This window comes from Anguilla anguilla, chromosome 18 (genome assembly GCF_013347855.1).
Source record: "Anguilla anguilla isolate fAngAng1 chromosome 18, fAngAng1.pri, whole genome shotgun sequence".
NCBI classification, from domain to species: Eukaryota; Metazoa; Chordata; class Actinopteri; order Anguilliformes; family Anguillidae; genus Anguilla; species Anguilla anguilla.
In genome coordinates this window covers 143,529-163,129 of record NC_049218.1, presented here as the reverse complement: position 1 = coordinate 163,129, position 19,601 = coordinate 143,529, and the positions used below count along the sequence as shown (strand labels likewise).

General features: G+C 46.2%; 1 protein-coding gene across 2 annotated transcripts in view; it reads right to left on the bottom strand.

The window, feature by feature from the left end:
• Positions 1-19,601, bottom strand: part of march8 (membrane-associated ring finger (C3HC4) 8) — a 75,951-nt gene that overhangs the window by 8,738 nt on the left and 47,612 nt on the right. The window contains exons 3-6 of one of the 2 annotated variants that reach the window (XM_035401121.1): positions 14,917-14,967; positions 7,028-7,107; positions 5,862-6,647; positions 2,433-2,613 (exon numbers count right to left, since the gene is read on the bottom strand). In XM_035401121.1, coding sequence (XP_035257012.1) covers positions 2,433-2,613; positions 5,862-6,647; positions 7,028-7,107; positions 14,917-14,967 — 1,098 coding nt within the window. The remainder of the gene's footprint in view (positions 1-2,432; positions 2,614-5,861; positions 6,648-7,027; positions 7,108-14,916; positions 14,968-19,601) is intronic. The other variant, XM_035401120.1, reaches the window with a different exon arrangement.

Genomic DNA, 19,601 nt, shown 5'->3' with positions numbered 1-19,601 from the left:
CAGAGACACATCACATGTTCACACGCTACACAGAGACAGGTCACATGATCACACGCTACACAGACAGGTCACATGACCACACTGCTGCGAAAATCCCAGTGCATCCATGCTCTCAGGCAACATACAGCACAGCACATAAAAGCCCACACTTTCAGACTCAACAGCATAAGCTGACTCACCATTGGCCCAGGGCTGGACAATAATGATCAAAGGAAATAATGATGCTGCTGATTGGTATTCTTATCTACACCCAATAGATAACAGTAGTGATGTTTTCCCCAGTAGCAGTTCACATGGCCTCTAAAGTTTGGATCAGTTACAATTAAAGAGAAAATGTAAAAAAGAAGGGCAATACACCACACGGTGGTGATGATCGTTACTGCATTCAATAATTACAGATGCATTCAGGTGCATTCGTCAAAGGGGAAGTATAATTATCAAGAAAGAAATGCGTACACATCATAAAGAAAAGTGCATTTATCGGACAGAATAAGTAGCTAACGTAGACAAAGTGTATTTATCGAGGGTTGAATGTATATCCATTAAGAGAAGTTTATTCATCGAGGGGAAGGAGCTTAAATTAAAGGCGAGGTATATCCACCAAGGGAAAGTTGTATTTATTGAGAGGATCCATTGAGGCAAGGTGTATTTATGAAGGGGAAGGTGGATATATTGCCTGTCTCTCATCACTTGAACCATCAATACAGCACAAACTAGCCATTCTTTACAAGCAACATCATAGCCCAATTACAAATATCCAAATATGTTTTTAGGCATTAGTGGGTGAAAAGATAAATTGACATACATCCTTGTTGTTTTGATATGACCCAAATGAGATATTATCTCAATGCTAATTTTAAGCCAGCAGAAATGACATACACCACTAAAACCAGCTCACCCTTCGCACATGCTCTAGCCTTGCAAAGACAGAACATCGATCAGGCTTTAGACTTCCTGGTTCTGAGAAACACAAGCCGTTTTAGCTTGAATAATTAATACTGCGGCCACCGGAAAAATACCTTATTGCAGATAAAGCAAATACTTAAAACCATGATACAAGACTAAACAGCTGATTCCAGGAAGACATTATTATTTTTTTGAGATGAAAAATGATGTTGCATCCTTTTACATTTGCATTAATTTTTGTGTCCTTAGAAACAACATTCTCCTGAGACAAACATAGAACGCTAGAAGAATTATTTTCCCAGAAAACCTGGAAGAGATCAGCTCAGAAATACCGGCACAGAAGAATTAGGGCCCTATTTTAAGGAGACTTAAACATGTACTATAACTGCCTTACTATCAAGGTATGGAAGCCTTTGCAGCATATTCAACCAGCCCTCAGACACTCCTGGCATTACCAGGCCGTTTCTCAATACCAGGTTTCTGCTGGCAGATTTCTCAGGGCCTTTAACTCTTTTAAAATAACACTGCACTGTGTGTTTTCCCTGTTTGATACTTCCCAAAGGATCAAACCCATATCCTTTAACATTCACTCAGCACAAGCGGCAAGCAACCAAGCCAACATCGTTCCATACAAAATATTAAAATACTAAAGACCAACTGCGTTTGCACCGACCATCACAGTAAGATTTCCCACACTGGAAATTCCTAGCATGATTTCAGTGATTTATTATGAATATAGAGTGGGTCACACAAGCATCTGATCTGAATACATGATGTTCATACATGGGCTCATAGACAACAAGTCCTTTCACATTTTTAGTACTCTGATTTAGTGCTCTCATTGTTGTTTTGGGAGAGTGCAGACAAGCACACTGCTTGTCACTCCATGATCACACCATGATGTGCCAGTCAGGCTCACACAATCGTGAACTGGAGGTGATACTTCATGTGCAGCTCAACATGTGACCTGTATTAGATTAGAGGTGGTTTCCCGCGCTGCAGAAAACAAATATCAAAACATGCTTAGGAAAGGTTTTGTGTAGAACGGTTTCATTTAGGAAAGGTTTCATGTAGAAAATAAAGGTGTAAGAAAGGTTTAAGTTGGGAGATGTGAGGAGGAGATCAGAGAGCAGTGGGAGTAGAAATGCACAGGACAGAAGAGAACAAGCGGGATAGTTGCAAACGCACAGGATGGATGTAAACGCGCAGGATGGATAGATGTAAACACACAGAATAGATGTAAACGTGTGGGATGAATGTAAACGCGCGGGATAGATGTAAACACACAGGATAGATGTAAACGTGCGGGACGAATGTAAACGCACGGGATGAATAGATGTAAACACACAGGATGGATGTAAACGCGTGGGCAGGATAGATGTAAACGCATGGGTGGGATAGATGTAAACACACAGGATAGATGTGAACGCACGGGACGAATGTAAACGCGCAGGATAGATGTAAACGCGTGGGCGGGATAGATGTAAACGCACAGGACGGAAGCATCCCAGTGAGCAGGCACTTGCCTTGCGAAGCGGCTTGAGCTTGGTCTCCATGATGAAGTCGTACTTGCAGAGCTCGCAGCAGCGTGTGTCGGAGCTCTTGATCCACTGCTGCAGGCAGGCCTGGTGCACGAAGCGCAGGCTGCCCGTGCAGTGGCAGGGCGTGATCAGCGGGCTGTCCTCGTCCCCCTCGCAGTGGCAGATCCTGCAGGCAGAGAAAAGGCACATTTACCCACACCAACACTTCACCGCACTGCCACGCCATTGGCCAAAAGGCTCATGTGAAATTAATGTCACTGGCTAATTGGCAGAAAAGTGCAGTTCGCAACTGACAGAAAGTTGGCAAGAATCCATTAATAACTTCTTTCCTCTTGCCTGTACTGCCACCGGACTGGTCAAAGGGCTTATGCCACATCACATTGGCCTCCCTGCTCTAAGCTCTTTAGAGTAGGAGCTCGCCCGAGTGCCTCGCTGCTGCTCAGTGGCTTTTCTGGAGCCCCTGTGATTGGGAGGTGGTTTCTGGGACCCATACCCTCCTGCCCTGACACACTCCATCCACTGCGCCCTCCTGCCCTCAGGAGTTTATTTTAAGCCTTTAAGTCCCCTTCACTCATCCCAGTATACTTCACCTATTTCCACATCACATATTCCTCATAAAGAAGAATGAGGCGGGGTGTGTGCGTGTGTGTGCACGTATGTGTGTGTGCATGCATGCGAGTGCATGCGTGTGCATTATGTTATGTTATGAAGTAATGATCTTAGATCTCAGTAACTAATGACCGCCAGCTGTATTTAATAGCTAAACTGTCATCTTAGAGGGGAACACCCTAACATGAAAAAAGTGACTGCAGCTTCATTGTCAGCAATAGTATAGCAGAGCTTACATGTCTGTTGCAATACGATCTCTGTTTCAGAGTCTATGGTTTGAAGTCCTAGCACACTGCATATGAAGTTATACCAGCCAGTTCCCAAAGTACTGTGTGCTTGCTGTTGAATATTTATAGTTGAAATCATTCCTTTCCAAGGGTTCAGGTCAAGAAACGATGACCTTCTCGGTAATCAGATCTTATCCTCCATTATTGGAACCCACTTAGTCCTGGTCAAACTTTTGGGACTGGAGCCTATCTCAGCATGCAGTGGGCGAGAGGTAGGAATACACCCTGGACAGGTCACCAATCCATCACAGGGCCGACACACACAATCACCTATGGACAATTTAGACTCTCCAATTACCACATAATTAGCACGTCATTGGACAGTGTGAACATGCAAGCTCCACACAGAATGACCCTCAGTTGTGATTCAAACTTGGTACCGTCTTGCTGTGAGGTGAAACTGTGGACTGGACCACTGTGCTGAATCAATTTAAGAACCAAATAAAGGAAAGAGCTGCTGGAACGGCGGGAGTCCACACCTCTACCTGTTTGCCAGCTTTGCCAGCACCGTTTCCCCAACAAGCAAAGAGGCAGTTGGATGTCCTTTTTCCACCGGATGGGTAAAGCCAGTATCTCAGAGCCAAACCACCACCACAGCCAGTCGAGCATCTGACCCGACTGCGGTTCCCATCGTACCACACAGAGGAAGCAGGAACTCTCCAGCACTTTCCCCGCCAGATGCACTTCTGAGCAATCTACATATAGCACGCGTATCTACAAAAAGCACACTTCTCATTCTCCTTTTCAAACTGAGTAAATATGGGTAAAAAAACACTATAAACTAAAATGTCATGCAACACCACTGTTCGCACACACCTCCAAAAGAAATGTACACAGCAAGGGGTAAGTTCACACAGTGAACACTATTCTGAACTAACCTCTGCCAAGCCAACTAGGCAAAAGAACAAGCTATAATATTAGGACAAATACAAATTACCAAAAAGTGCTGGAATGGGGGTACATGTAAGGAGTGTCATGAAAGGGGGGGGACACAGCAAAGAGTAACAGCAAGGAGTAACAGTAAGGAGTAACACAGCAAGGAGTAACACAGCAAGGAGTAACAGTAAGGAGTAACACAGCAAGAAGTAACACAGCAAGGAGTAACAGTAAGGAGTAACAAGGTGCGAGTGTAACGGGACTTGGGTCTGCTGTGCAATTTCAACCACGCCCCCTCAATGGTCGCTCCGCACAACAAGAAACAAGCCCAGCCCACTAAAGCCCACGGTCCCCAGCCAAGAGAACTAATTACACACTTGCTGCTTCTAAAGTGGTGATGTCATAGTCTGGGAGGGGGGGTTCTTCTATAATTTCTAAACACTACACTAAACAGACAAAGCAAAGATGGCAATAAGAAACTCTGCACACCTATTGCGCCCCCACTGTGTTAAAATTAAATCAAAGGAATACCGCTTTGACCTAAAATGAGTGATCTATGCTAGAAGCATTGACTCTCTCTGCATGTAATTTAGCCCATTGGGAGTTTTCCACATAATGTGTGTGCAGGCTCTCTCATTGCTGAGTAAGAGAAACCATCCTTAGTCACAGACACAAAAGTCAACATGACAGCTGTGAAAGCATTGGAATTCAGAATATCACATTTTGGTGAGAAATCTATTCCATTTACAAACAGGTCTCACCCTTGTGACTTTTTCAGAGTATCCCACAGAACCCTACTGCCTGGCGAGGTTAAACCCCAAAACGTGCAGGTCAGTGAGTTAGGTGGAATATAATAAAGCCACAGTCTAAGACACTCAGTGAGAAATACAGGAAGCGACATCACAAGAAATGCATTGTTTCAATGCTGGTTTTACATATACATTACATTACATTACAGGCATTTGGCAGACGCTCTTATCCAGAGCGAAGTACAACAAAGTGTATAACCATAACCAGGAACAAGTATGACGAAACCCCTAGAGAGAAGTACCGGTCCAAGTACAGGGAACAACCACATAGTTTAACCATCAGGGTCCAAGTTGAACTGATTAACACTAACAACGAGAACGGCAACAACGCAATCTATGGAAAAATAAAAATACAAGTAGTCGTTAAGACAGTTGATGCGCCTAAGTCACCTATGAAACAGCTGCCTAGTTACAACCCTAAGTTTAGCCATTTACAGGGGGGAAGGGAGGGATGGGGAGAGGTGCAGCCTGAAGAGGTGGGTCTTCAGTCGTCGTTTGAAATGGGTCACAGTCTCAGCTGTTCTGACCTCCACAGGGAGGTCATTCCACCATCGTGGGGCCAGAACAGACAGGAGACGTGTTCTGGAAGTGCAGGTGCGAAGAGGGGGAGGTGCTAGGCGTCCTGAGGTAGCAGAACGGAGGGATCTCCTCCATAAGGGGGGATGGGGGGGTGGGGGGTTCTATTTCCTGCTGAGGGAATGGATGCACAGCAGGGGTAGAGGAGAGACAGGAAGTGGGGAAGGTTGCACAGGAAGAAGAGGCGCTAGGCTCCTGCAGGGGCTGGGCTAGGTAGGAGGAGTCCGGGGGGGGGGGGGGGGGGGGGGGCGACCAACCTGCAGTAGTCGCCCGACAGCGAATAGGGTGAGAGCGGGGCGGCTTTCTCCGACAGCGGGGAGGGGCAGCGGTCCAGGTCGCTGTCCCCCTCCAGAGAGCAGACGGGGGCGCGGAGGTCCCCGGACCCCCGGGACCAGCCGGGGTCCTCCTCAAACACGTCGTCATCGCCGGCATCATCCGGGCAGCCGGGCTCGCGGCCCTCCAGCAGGGTGCTGGAGGAGTGGGCCAGCTGCAGCCGCGAGGCGAAGCCGCCCAGCTCCGAGGGACATTGGCTGCCCGCCGTGGAGGAGCGCGAGAAGGGCAGGAGGAGGCGGCGGAGGTGGGAGCTCCGCTGGCTCTCCGGGGGAAGAACGGGGACGCCTGAACCCGAGACCAGGGAGGAGACGGGCGGGGGCGGGGTCGGGCGGGCGGGCTGGCCACGGGCCGTTTTGGCCCAGCTGCCCCCCTCAGCGCCGGCGGCGTGCGCGGGGCCCAGCTCGCCCTCAGAGCACGTCCTGTCGATGAAACGCAGGCCGCTGCACAGGCCGTCCACCCGCTGGGCCACGTCGTTCAGCGACAGAGAGAACCTGAGCGTGCCGTCCGGCCGCAGGCTCCCTGGGGCCTTGAGGAGAGACAGCCATTCTGCACCAAACGGCCGTCTGCATTTGGGCCTGGGGGCGGAGTCTGGCCAGAGGGTGGTCACGGTAACGCCCTGCAACCCCGGGGCTTTGCCATTGGAGGCCAGAAGCACCACGGCAGTCTGCTTGGCATTCTGGGAGCCCTGATCTACAGCCGGCACGTTTAAACTTTTAAACGTTTAAAGGCAAGTTTAGGAGTGGTATCGGATAGGGGGAATGAAAAACAGAGAAGGAAGAAAAGGCAAGCATGCATTAAAGACAAAGGAAAGAACCCAAGCGGAACCCAAACAGAGGTGCCATCTGTGTGCGACTGACAAGCCATCAGTGCGTCTAAGCATCATTTCTAGTAAAGAGGTTTGATATTTAACACATCAGAAACCCAGTACAGTGAACTGCCTGGATCCAAGAGAGCATGGTCCTCTCCAGTGGGCTGTTTCGATTACTTACAAGCATCAGACTGAAGGAGGGATATTTAATACTACATGAGATGAAGCTGACACCATTAGATGCAGTAAGATGCGCTGTACAGTGGTTCGGCTGAAACTAACCTGCAGATGTCCTGGTTCGAGGGTGTGACAGACGTCCTCGAGAAACTGCAGGGTGCGTTTATGGAGGTAGGGCTTCCCGCCTGAAAGTCAAAGCAAACAATTTTAATTGGTTAAAAATGTCAAAATGCAGTGAAAGAAAAATTCAGTAGACTTAAATTAATACTTCACGAGACAAAGATGCTCAGGGCAGCAATGCCACAATTCTGTGTTCAGGAGCAAACCCAGGTCCAAGTCCTAACTGTTTCTTTAGCAAGTATGACTGGAGGTCCACACCGGAAGGCTCTCCTGTAGTACTGTGTGTGGCCTGTAGGGTTTTAAATAGTCACTGGCTCTCCTGTAGTACTGTGTGTGGCCTGTATGGTTTAAAATAGTCACTGGCTCTCCTGTAGTACTGTGTAGCCTGTAGGGTGTAAAATAATCACTGGCTCTCCTGTAGTACTGTGTGGCCTGTAGGGTGTAGTCACTGGCTCTCCTGTAGTACTGTGTGGCCTGTAGGGTGTGGTCACTGGCTCTCCTGTAGTACTGTGTGGCCTGTAGGGTGTGGTCACTGGCTCTCCTGTAGTACTGTGTGGCCTGTAGGGTGTGGTCACTGGCTCTCCTGTAGTACTGGCTCTCCTGTAGGGTGTAGTCACTGGCTCTCCTGTAGTACTGTGTGGCCTGTAGGGTGTGGTCACTGGCTTATGCACGAGTGCTGCAGGGGTTCTCATGCAGGTGATGAAACGATGACTCAAGAGGCACAACCAGCAATTCCATATCGGGGCGAGGAAACATGTTTAAGTAAAAATAAAAATAAGCTGGTTGCACCAAAACCGTACCTTCTGATACCCAAGCGTTGTGCTCTTCATTTAAGTATAAAAATATCCAGCATGACCACTTCTTACAACCCAGTAAGAGAACCTCAGACTGCTGAATTCCCAGTCTTTTGGTGAACTCTACACATAACTACGAGCTGATCTTTAGCCCTGAGGGTGTTCAGCCTCCATCTTTACTTTTTACACAGGGAGGAATTTTCCACGTCACTGCAATCAGCTGAAGAGCCACACACGAGAAAGATGATGTTGAATAACAAGAAGCAGAAAGTGAATTGCATTTACTCACACAAACGCATGAATGAGAAACGAGTGCAGGAGAAACACAAACGGCACAACTGTACCAAGCCTGACAGACAGGAAACAGCACCTCTGACCGAGGACGATGGCTCCCGTTTATGTTCATTAGCATCTGTGCCATAAATGCACATGCAGATACCCAGCAGAAGGCAGCTGTGCACAGACATGTCGGCTGCGTTGATTCTAATGAACAGACACGTCTCACCTTCATTTCAGGCACATTACATTACATTACATTACAGGCATTTGGCAGACGCTCTTATCCAGAGCGACGTACAACAAAGTGTATAACCATAACCAGGAACAAGTATGACGAAACCCCTAGAGAGAAGTACCGGTCCAAGTACAGGGAACAACCGCATAGTTCAACTTGGACCCTGATGGTTAAACTGATTAACACTAACAACGAGAACAGCAACAACGCAATCTATGGAAAAATAAAAATAAAAATACAAGTAGTCGTTAAGACAGTTGATGCGCCTAAGTCACCTAAGGCACAATCATGCAAATATCCCCCTTTGCTTAAGGTCTGATATTCCCTGAGGGGATAATGTGGAAAGGTTAACCCGATTATCATATTTAAATAGTACAGCACGCAATGCTTACTGTAACATGCTATGGAGGCACACAGCGTGCCATACCACCGCCTCACCACTAGGATGGAAAACAGATGCTAGGCCTTGGAGACACACAAAATTAATAGAGACAAATGATTTCCATGGGTAAGCCGGCACTACGCTGTGCTCAGGTCATGCTGACACATGCTATTTCAGCTCAGGGAGAACTGGCTTATTAGAAAAAATACCAAAAACAGAAATCCGAACCAATTACAGTCCCAGTGTCACACGCTCAGATTCAATGCACTTCTAAGGGAATCTGGAAGGGTGACATTGGCTTCAACTCTAATTAGCATAAAGTCAGAAATTATCTCCTGAAAAATACTCATCATGAAGATGTGCACAAACTTAATCACCAAAAACTATCAGGAAGGTTCACGTTTTGGCTCAATCCCTGCTTTGCTCATAAATTTGCATAAAAATGAGAGAAATGAAGTCTAACGAACAACCAGAATCAAACACACCAGTTATGAACTGCATTAAAAATTCCACACAGTGTGGCTCACGCAAATAAATGTTAACTCCCCAAGGCCCACAAATGGTCATGTAATTGCTTATTTTTAAGTATGAGTGTGATGATGATTCTGTACCACTTTAAAAAAGCTCATTATCATGCAACTGTAATCCACTCAGTCTTCCATGCTCAGAAGCGACAGACTCTAACAGACCTGAACTGCACATTGTTTCTATTTTTCAACAGATTAAAGATTTTTTACAGATTAATACATTAATACATTTTTAAAGATCTGTAGAACTATTTTTTGTAGCAGACCAGGTATGAGTACATTATCCTGAACATTCAGTTCAGGTCTTAATTAATACCTTTCACTATAAACACATTTATGAACATTCTCCCACAACAGGTATTCATATCCCCAAATATATATATATATATATATATATATATATGCACTTACTTCTACCACTACTGTGACTACCACTACCAATACTACTACTACTACTACTACTACTACTACTAATAATAATAATAATAATAATAATAATAATAATAATGCTTGTGGTTTTGTAATAAAAAATTCCAACGTATGTGTAGTACACCAACAACTAAAACTCATGGCGATACAGTAAATAATGTGAGAATATGTCAGACACATGTCACTTTATTCTCAAATCTTTCTCATAATAAAGCAACTGTTCAATCACGCATGAGGAAGTGCAGGTCCTCAGAGGACAAAATGCCTGTTCAGTAAGATCTCATATTACTTGAGTCACCATGAAACATGAAATATGAGAATACAAAGAGGTTATCCAGCCCTGAAAAGGTTAGAGGGTCAAATGCAGTGGCCAGGTTGAAGCTATCCAATCAAAAACAGCAGCACAACAAGGCAGTAAGCCGCAGAAGCCTGTAGCTCATTGGCTACTGTGCTAGCCCTTAAGCCCAGGCACACTGGATCTGAGGCACATTCGAGCAGACCCAGCCTGCCTGTCAGGGCTCTAACTGCCCAAACACACTGGATCTGAGGCACATTCGAGCAGACCCAGCCTGCCTGTCAGGGCTCTAACTGCCCAAACACACTGGATCTGAGGCACATTCGAGCAGACCCAGCCTGCCTGTCAGGGCTCTAACTGCCCAAACACACTGGATCTGAGGCACATTCGAGCAGACCCAGCCTGCCTGTCAGGGCTCTAACTGCCCAAACACACTGGATCTGAGGCACATTCGAGCAGACCCAGCCTGCCTGTCAGGGCTCTAACTGCCCAAACACACCGGATCTGAGGCACATTCGAGCAGACCCAGCCTGCCTGTCAGGGCTCTAACTGCCCAAACACACTGGATCTGAGGCACATTCGATCAGACCCAGCCTGCCTGTCAGGGCTCTAACTGCCCAAACACACTGGATCTGAGGCACATTCGAGCAGACCCAGCCTGCCTGTCAGGGCTCTAGCTGCTTTTGCAGGATACGCTGTGGGTCACCATGCGTCTCTATGGCTATGATGAGCAGATCGTATTTCTGCAGCCGGTTCTTTCTGTCCTTCAAATGTAAGAATACGTCTGGCCACACAGACATGCAGTATTGATTGATGTAGATTATGTTGGTGTTGAATGACCATAAGCCAAAATAAAGAATGGGTTTCTGTTTCACAAGAAAATTGTGCCTTGCTTTGCATTTAGCAGTATTCAAATTGTGCATATTACTTTCAAGTCTGTAAACTTAGCCTAATCCCACAAAATACAATGCATGGGCTGATGGGGGCCTTGAACAGTGAGAATTCAAGTAAGGGCTGGCAAATTATCATCAGATGATCCATCCACCATGTCCCTCCTCAGTTATATCTCTTTCATCATTCATCGCTGCAGTGATTTTTCTATGATCCTACTGAACACATTCAAATCAAAATCTGACACTAAAATCACTAAAAGTTCAGCAGAGCCCCAGAGGAGGTGAGGTTTTTGCCCAGGTTGCGCAGAGCGCCCCCTATTGCCCTCTCTGCTGTAATGCGTATGGCCTGTAAGACAGACACTAATGCCAAGGCCTGGTGACTCTCGAAACAAACACAAGTACGATGACTGGATTATTAGTCCGGTCGAGCTGCACGTGCTAACTGAAACATGTCCAAGCGTTCGAATCTGGGGAAACTGAAAAACGAGTGGGAGTGGTGGCAAGTTACAAATCCTCCAATGGAGTAAGTCCTTACATAATATCTTATAACGTCGAATGCACACATGCATAACAAAGAGTGTCTGTCCGAGGTTATGCACCGTAAGCAGTCAGAGTCCTCATCGGGAACACAGCGACAGTGACACTGCTCGACCTTCAGAATTACAGACCGCACAGACGGGCATCGGGTGGTCAGTCAGTCAGAGGAAGTGTCAGTATTAGTGCTCCATCAGTGCAGCCACAGCACCACAGCTTGTACTTCAAAGCTAAATAGGCTTAGAGAAAGGGCTTCAAGAATGGAGGAGCTATTCTCTTCAAGCTATGAGACATACTCTATATCTATTTATGTAGTCAATGCAGTAAGAAAGGAGTGAATTCTGCCCATCAAACAGCATTCTGGAGATACTGAGATGTACATCACAGTAATTCCCCCGATGCTCTCGCCCAAGGTGACTCCCTAAGCAGGGCACACACTGTGAGTTCAGTATAAAGGCCTTAACAGATGCTGAAGAGATTCAGGAAATACAGAAAAGCTGCTGATACTGATAGTGTCTGATAGTGTGCACTCTGTGTCACATGGACATGAAGAAAGGCTATATTAGGCCTCTGGTGTGTGCCAATATTTTCATATTCTTTCCATTATTTGAACTGTCATTCTCTGCAAACCCTAACCCTAACCCTTACCCCAGGGCTATCCCAAGACCTAGAGGGCCACAGTGCCCTCAGGTATTTGTGGTTGCCTTTCAATCAGCAGGCAATTAAGGCCTTGAGAAAAAGGTGAGTAGATTCTTTAGCCAATCAATGGCTGAAGTGAATTATTGGTGATGAAATGCACCAGCAGACACCCCGGTCCTCCAGGACTGGATTCTGACCTCCATGCCTTCACCAATCACAGGTCACTACAATCAAAGAGTCCACGCCACAGCCAGCACAGGCACAGCACAGCTAGAGTCCTGGTCCGTCCATATGAACAGGGCTATGCGCAGACTCAACGCAGACTAAAGTCAACCATGCTCCAGTTCATCATGACACAGGTGAACCCACAAGGCAAGCATTTCACATAAATTCAAGGTTCAGTAATCTTGTTGCATGTTCCGGTCTGACAGCGTGGTACATGACCCAGAATTCAGTGTAAACCATGCAATGACCCACTCTAAATAGGGGACTGGAATTGAAGGCATTCATATTGACTGAAGTGAATAAGGTAAGATTACAGGGGTGGACTTATTCTAATAGCTGTGATTGGCAAGGTCTTGAGAACCGATGAATGAAACTAACGCTGACAGGCTGGGTACTGTGTCCTGTGTCACTGGCAGTTGGCCAATCTTCCTGTCAGAGATGAAAGGCTGAGGGGGGCATGGACTAAATGAATAACAGGCACAACGGGACCATTTCTGCTCCTCATTGTATCACCTGATAGGTCTGCTGTCCCCAGGAGACGCACGCCTGCCCACACCATGTAGAAACTCTCCAAGAAACATACATACATACATACATACACACATACGCACATACATACACACATACATACGCACGCACATACATACACACATACATACACATATACATATACAACATGTTGACTGTCAAACAACAAGAAACGCAACAGCAAGTAGATGGAAAAGCTAACTACAAAAGCAGTCAATCATTTCAAATGATTCTGCAACTCATTTCACAAATATTCTTGGTAATTTTTCCGGGAACGCCAACAATAACACATTTTATGTGATAACACATCTGCCCTAGACTCTCAACAGGCAAAAAGAAGAGTAATACTGATATAGGCAGCTGTGCATGCTTGGACTTTGAGACCTTGTATGCAGCGTGTGCTGAGCCAATGAAAAATGGCTGTAAGACAAAAATTCAAGGTTATCTGATACAGACAAAAGAGAAAGTTGAAAGACCTTAACTGGAGTTATTTTTGGGCACTGGGAAACAACAAGGATTCATAGTGCGATGGCAACCAAAGCCAGATGTGAAAAGGCCAGAAAAATCATACAGAAGCCTACAGTAGGGTCCAGCAATATTTTGATATATTGATATATTTCGATATGAAGTTCATATCGATATTGACAATAGGATTTGTTCTGCTGAAAGAGTGCATTATGTCCATTGTGGCTGATTGCTGTGGCTTGCTATGTTTTGTTAATAGTTGTGTTTCCTGCATGCATGTCAGATGTTTAACTGGAACCACAGAAAGATACTGGTCTGAAGATCGGGCCTGTATTCTGTGCCTGCTGACAGCCTGTTCTGCGTACGGGAAATGTAAGTTAGAAATACGCAAATCTGGAGAGAAGACCTTTTTTTCTCTGCAAGAGGTACTGACTGTGAGTAGACTAAAGTAAATGAGCACACTTTTCTTCGTAAGAATTATGCTAATTTCCTGCTTAAACTTGATATTCTTCTGGGTAACAGTAAGTTAATGAAGCGTAAAAGATGGAAATGATAGAGAAAAGAATGACAGAAAGGTAGGTCCACATCACATCTGCCACCACCACAAGGCCATCTCGCTGTGTCCACCACAAGGCCATTTCGCTGTGTCCACCACAAGGCCAATCGCTGAGTCAACAAAAAGGAGTCTTAGAACTGGTTACACTTGCCTGCTAAATTGCCCATAGCTGAACTGAAATTCACAATATCAATATCAACTGTCCTATAACACGGCCTGGTTATTACACCAAAATAACTGTACAGCCCCTCCGGCAGTGAATACCTGTCTGTGCACTATGTGGAATCGCTGTTTTCGTTTGGAAATGATGGGGGGGGGGTGGGCAGGTTAAGACCCTTTCATTTACTGTCGGTGTAATGGGCTTCATCTGTTCAAAGGCTCCTTATACAGAGCATAGCTAAATCTTCCTTAAAGCGCGGAGATAAGTGCTGTAGTGAAAATGGCTTTTTGAAAATGACTGCAATTCACATCGCCGCGGCAACATCCTGATCTCTCCCCCCTTCGAGACTGAGAGACAGACTACAAGGATGAAAGAGGTACAGACACCTTTAGGCCAGGACAGACGCATAAACAAATCATTTTTATATTATAGTAATATTAATCATTGGAATAATTCAGTAAATAAAACATAATGTAATCTTTTCTATATATTATTAGATCGTCTTAATGGAAACGATCATAAAGTTTATGCTTCATGGGTCCTTTCATCCCAGTAATCTGTCAGGCCTTTGGGATAATATCTCCTGTGCAGGCTTTGTCCTGCTGCAAAGGCTGCTGGGATACAGGCAGATAGGCACTGCTTTTGAGAGCCCCAGGCGACTGCAGAGGGTGTAGGGATACAGTGTTGTAGTGAGCAGGCAGAGGGTGTAGGGATACAGTGTTGCAGTGAGCAGGCAGAGGGTGTAGGGATACAGTGTGAGCAGTGAACAGGCAGGGGGTGTAGGGATACAGTGAGCAGTGAACAGGCAGGGGGTGTAGAGATACAGTGTTATAGTGAGTAGTGAGCAGGCAGAGGGTGTAGGGATACAGTGTTGCAGTGAGCAGACAGATAACTGGAGAGCACTGGAGGCAGAAGACGGTCATATTTTCATACCTTTGAAATGTTGCTGGACCGACTTGCAGAATGACCAAGCGTCTTCTCATTCTGTAGCACAGAGGAAAAGAGGGAAGAGGAAGGGGGGAGAGAGAGAGAGAGAGGGAAGAAGGGGGAGGGAGAGATAAGTGAAGGTGAATTTCAGTCTCAGAAAAGCTATTTCTTTGGCTTGAATTTTTCACTGTTGCAGTCACCATGTGGTCATACTGATATAGCTTCTGCTGGTCAAAATCTTCCAAAAGCATTCTGAGTTTGGTGAGTTTTAGATAACCTTTATAGATTTTATAGCCATCACAACAAGTACAATAGGGTGCCTGCACACAACAGCCTACATAAGCAAGAACAGAAAAACGGTCACCTGTCATCCAAAGAAAAAACCATATTTCTCATCCCATGGTCTGAACAGTGGGGAACAGTTCAGCATTTGCTCATTCTTGACTCAGTGCCAACTTGTCCCTGAGCCCATTAGGACCCCCACAGTCGGGCATCTGGTTCACCTGGTCTATCCCATCAGATGTTCTCAAAATAATTCTCAAAAAAAAAAAAAAGTATTCTCAATAATTCTCCCATTACAGCTTATCTGTACGAGATCAGTAACTCTGTCTAGGAGCAGAAGAGGATTTGCTACAGCAGCTACCACAGCTACAAACGCATTCTCACAGAACATGCATCTCATACCGCAAGATTACACATGGGGAGTGGGTTTCACTATTAAGCCTTCACTGCATTAACATTAATCAATACCTGGATGCCTGTAGCAATCAACCATTTGCTGCTTCTAAATATTTGACACAGGTGGATCGGCTGCTGGGAACTGCCAATCACATTTACGACAAAAAACGCAAAAAAGCCTCAGATAATTTTGGAGAACAAAATTTGCTTCCTCCTTTTCAACAATTACAAAGTCACATGAATATAACGGGGACAGGCAGTCAGTTATTTTCCTGTGCCTTGCTATTGTGGCTTGTTTTTTCTGCCTAATTGGAACTGGGGGGTTGGGAGGACTACAGCAAGACAAGACTATGAGCTGGCCTGAGCTACAAAATCCAAACCTCATTTCAAGGCACGTTTATGCTGTAAAAAACAGAAAGCAGAACCAATGGAAACAGTTTGCAGAACCAATGAAAACAGTTTGCAGCTATAATGTTCAGGGCAGCTGACAAGGGCAGCGTGGTTTGGAAGGAAGAGGCAGTGAAGCAGCAAGAGCAGAATTCAGGCTGAGATGAGGGAGTGACCAGCAGGGGGAGCTGCAGACTTCAGGCTGAGATGAGGGAGTGACCAGCAGGGGGAGCTGCAGACTTTAGGCTGAGATGAGTGGGAGTGACCAGTAGGGGGAGCTGCAGACTTCCGACTGAGATGAGTGGGAGTGACCAGCAGGGGGAGCTGCAGACTTCAGGCTGAGATGAGTGGGAGTGACCAACAGGGGAAGCTGCAGACTTCAGTTTGAGATGAGGAAGTGACCAGCAGGGGGAGCTGCAGACTTCAGGCTGAGATGAGTGGGAGTGACCAGCAGGGGGAGCTGCAGGCTTTAGGCTGAGATGAGTAGGAGTGACCAACAGGGGGAGCTGCAGACTTCCGGCTGAGATGAGTGGGAGTGACCAACAGGGGAAGCTGCAGACTTCAGTTTGAGATGAGGAAGTGACCAGCAAGGGGAGCTGTAGAATTCAGGCTGAGATGAGTGGGAGTGACCAGCAGGGGGAGCCACAGATGCTTCTCACACCGCAGCCCAGCTGGGCTCGCACAGACACGAATCAGAGGAACACACCTCCTCAGCAGGCGGACCGCGGCCACGAGATCCGCCGGCAGGGGTCGCTAGAGCACGATGAGACGCTGTCATCAGCTGAAGGAAATCCCTTCTAAGGGTGACGCTAACACCAGCAGTGAGTAGCCCTGTGGGGTTGCCGGCCAGTCAAAACCAGCCCACCGGGCCTATCCAGGCTGTACACCAGCACCTCCGCAGGGCCTATCCAGGCTGCACACCAGCACCTCCGCAAGGTCTATCCAGGCTGTACACCAGCACCTCCGCAGGGCCTATCCAGGCTGTACACCAGCTTCTCAGCAGGGTCTATCCAGGCTGCACACCAGCACCTCCGCAGGGCCTATCCAGGCTGTACACCAGCTTCTCAGCAGGGTCTATCCAGGCTGCACACCAGCACCTCCGCAGGGCCTATCCAGGCTGCACACCAGCACCTCCGCAAGGTCTATCCAGGCTGTACACCAGCATCTCAGCAGGGCCTATCCAGGCTGCACACCAGCACCTCCGCAGGGCAGCCTCAAGGAAGGCAGCTATTGCACAAGGTCACATGTTGCTAACTGACATTTGCCAATCTGTGTTCACAGGAGACAAGCGTTTCAGCCTTGTTCAAAGCTGACAGCATTTCATTCTTTGCAGATTTTAAAAATAACTGAGCCTGGAAGCAAAACGACAGTACAACTCAAATAGCAATCTAACTATACACATTATAAACGAGCAATCACACTTTTTTTGTGCCATTTCTCTCCCATTTTCTCCCCAATTTAGTCATTATACCAATTCCTCGCTGGCTTCCCACCCATGAACACTGCCAATTGTGTTCGTAGGAATGTCTGACCAAGCCGGAAGTACTGCTGCCGGGGATTGAACCTGGGACTCTGCGGTGGTAGGCGAGTGCTTATACCACTACACTACCCAGACGGCCCCTGCAAACACACTCTTTACAGAAGGACCACAGTATCCCAGGGCAGTTCCAGTTGTCCAATTTTATAGCATTTGTATTCTCAAATTTTTTTTTTTTTCAAAATAGAGAATACAAATTCACACCCCAGCACTTTAAGTTTGGTCTATTCTGAAAACAGTCTTCAAACGACTTAAGGTAGTCTTTCTTGAGTTTTACTTGCTCTTTTGAGTCCATTTTTTACCACTAAAACATGTTTTTTTTTTTACCTTTTATGTGGTTTTTTCATGTTAGACAAGCAATGTTGAGGTGTATAAACACAAAAACATACTGAGACAACTGACTGATCAGGTTTTCATTTCTCCCCCACCGATTTCCCGTGCTGAACACGAATATCAGTAAATACACACTAGTGCTAATTCAGGTGTTTCCTTCTGAAAGTAAGAACACACACAAATGAGGAGAAGGTAGAATAAAACAGGAAGCCATGATTATGGTTGCTGACATGATATTGGGCATTATTATTCTTTATCAATGGTAATACAAAACAAAAAATAATATGCCAAAGAACTGACCACTACTGACAGACATTGCCACATGAAAGAATTCTGCGGAGTTGCATAAGAGATAGGACTAGAAGTGCCAGTGACTGCAATAAGCACTCTGGTCTTTAGTTAGATGAGCTTGAATCAGACAAAATCTACAGATAATACCTCCTTTTATGGATCACACAAAATAATGAAAATGTATTACATCAAATGCATATTAGACCATGAAAAACATGTAAGTGTAAGGCACATAATATGACGCATATGGGGTGATATTTCTGCTGCTCCTGTGAGCTGATAAAGTCCCTGTCATTCATCTGACTGCCAATGAACAAAAGCATAATTCCAGCGCTGACAAGGAGATTAGCCAGGGCGCAGTTTCATATTTTAACATTTTTTTTTATTTTTGTGTTTCTGGCGTGGGGAGGATGGGGGGGGCTGCTGTACAGCCCAGGGACACAGTGAATTACCACACCGTTTACTCACGTCCCCCGGTCCTTCTGGGGTTGCCGTGGCAACATGGTCGTTAAGTCACACTTCCCTGGGGGGGGCACACAGCGCTGGCCCAGGGGGCTGCAGGTGGCGTTTCCCAAAAGGCAGAGGCAGTGTGTGTGTGCTCTCTGACCGACAGCAGGAGCCGGACAGGCGTCCTCGCTCATTGGTCAATATGGATAGCGCTTTGCCGGACAAAGCACTTGCGCTGAGTCTTCCACACGACTTGTGCTGCTGCTCTTGTATGGTGACAATAGCACAACATTTGCTAAAAGGCCAGCCCTGGTGCTGCAGAGCCACAGGTCAGCTGATTCCTGCTGCTTCCATTAAAACAGTCGATTAAATTGAAAACTCACCTTACCGCCAGTTTCTTGAGTCTGAACTGGGCTGGATTTTAAGGAGAAAAGAAAAACCAACATCCCTAGTGGCCCAGTAGAACCAGGGCTGCTGGATGACACATTAAATGGGGAATAGATGAGATGAGTTGGTCCAGAACCTGTCCTGGGGTTCCCCCAGCCGGATCCAGGTATTTATGGGTTCCACCTTGAGCACAGCTTGATTATTTGCATAAGGCTTCAGGTGGAACACCTAAAATACCTGGATCTCGCTGTGGCAACTCGAGGACAGGATTGAGAACCACTGGACACTGACAGCATCACACTCAGGATAATTGTGGAAGGGAAACATTAGAGGTGGAATGTGTTACATCTTACAGACACCATGCACTAATGACTTTCAGAGTCTCACTCTGACAGTCAACTGGAGAGAGAGAGAAAACCAGCGCGGATGAGTCATGCATAATTCCTGAAGACAGTTTTGGCGTCCTTCTGAAGTTTAGCCGATAAAGCTGTCTCCCTTCTAACATTTAAAGCTGCAATTCATAAAGATCAGCACCCCGCTGCTTTTCCAGATACTTCAGGGATAATTACTACATGTCTGACAGATTCAGCAAAGCAGAATAAAAAAAACACTGCATTTGTCTTAACCCACT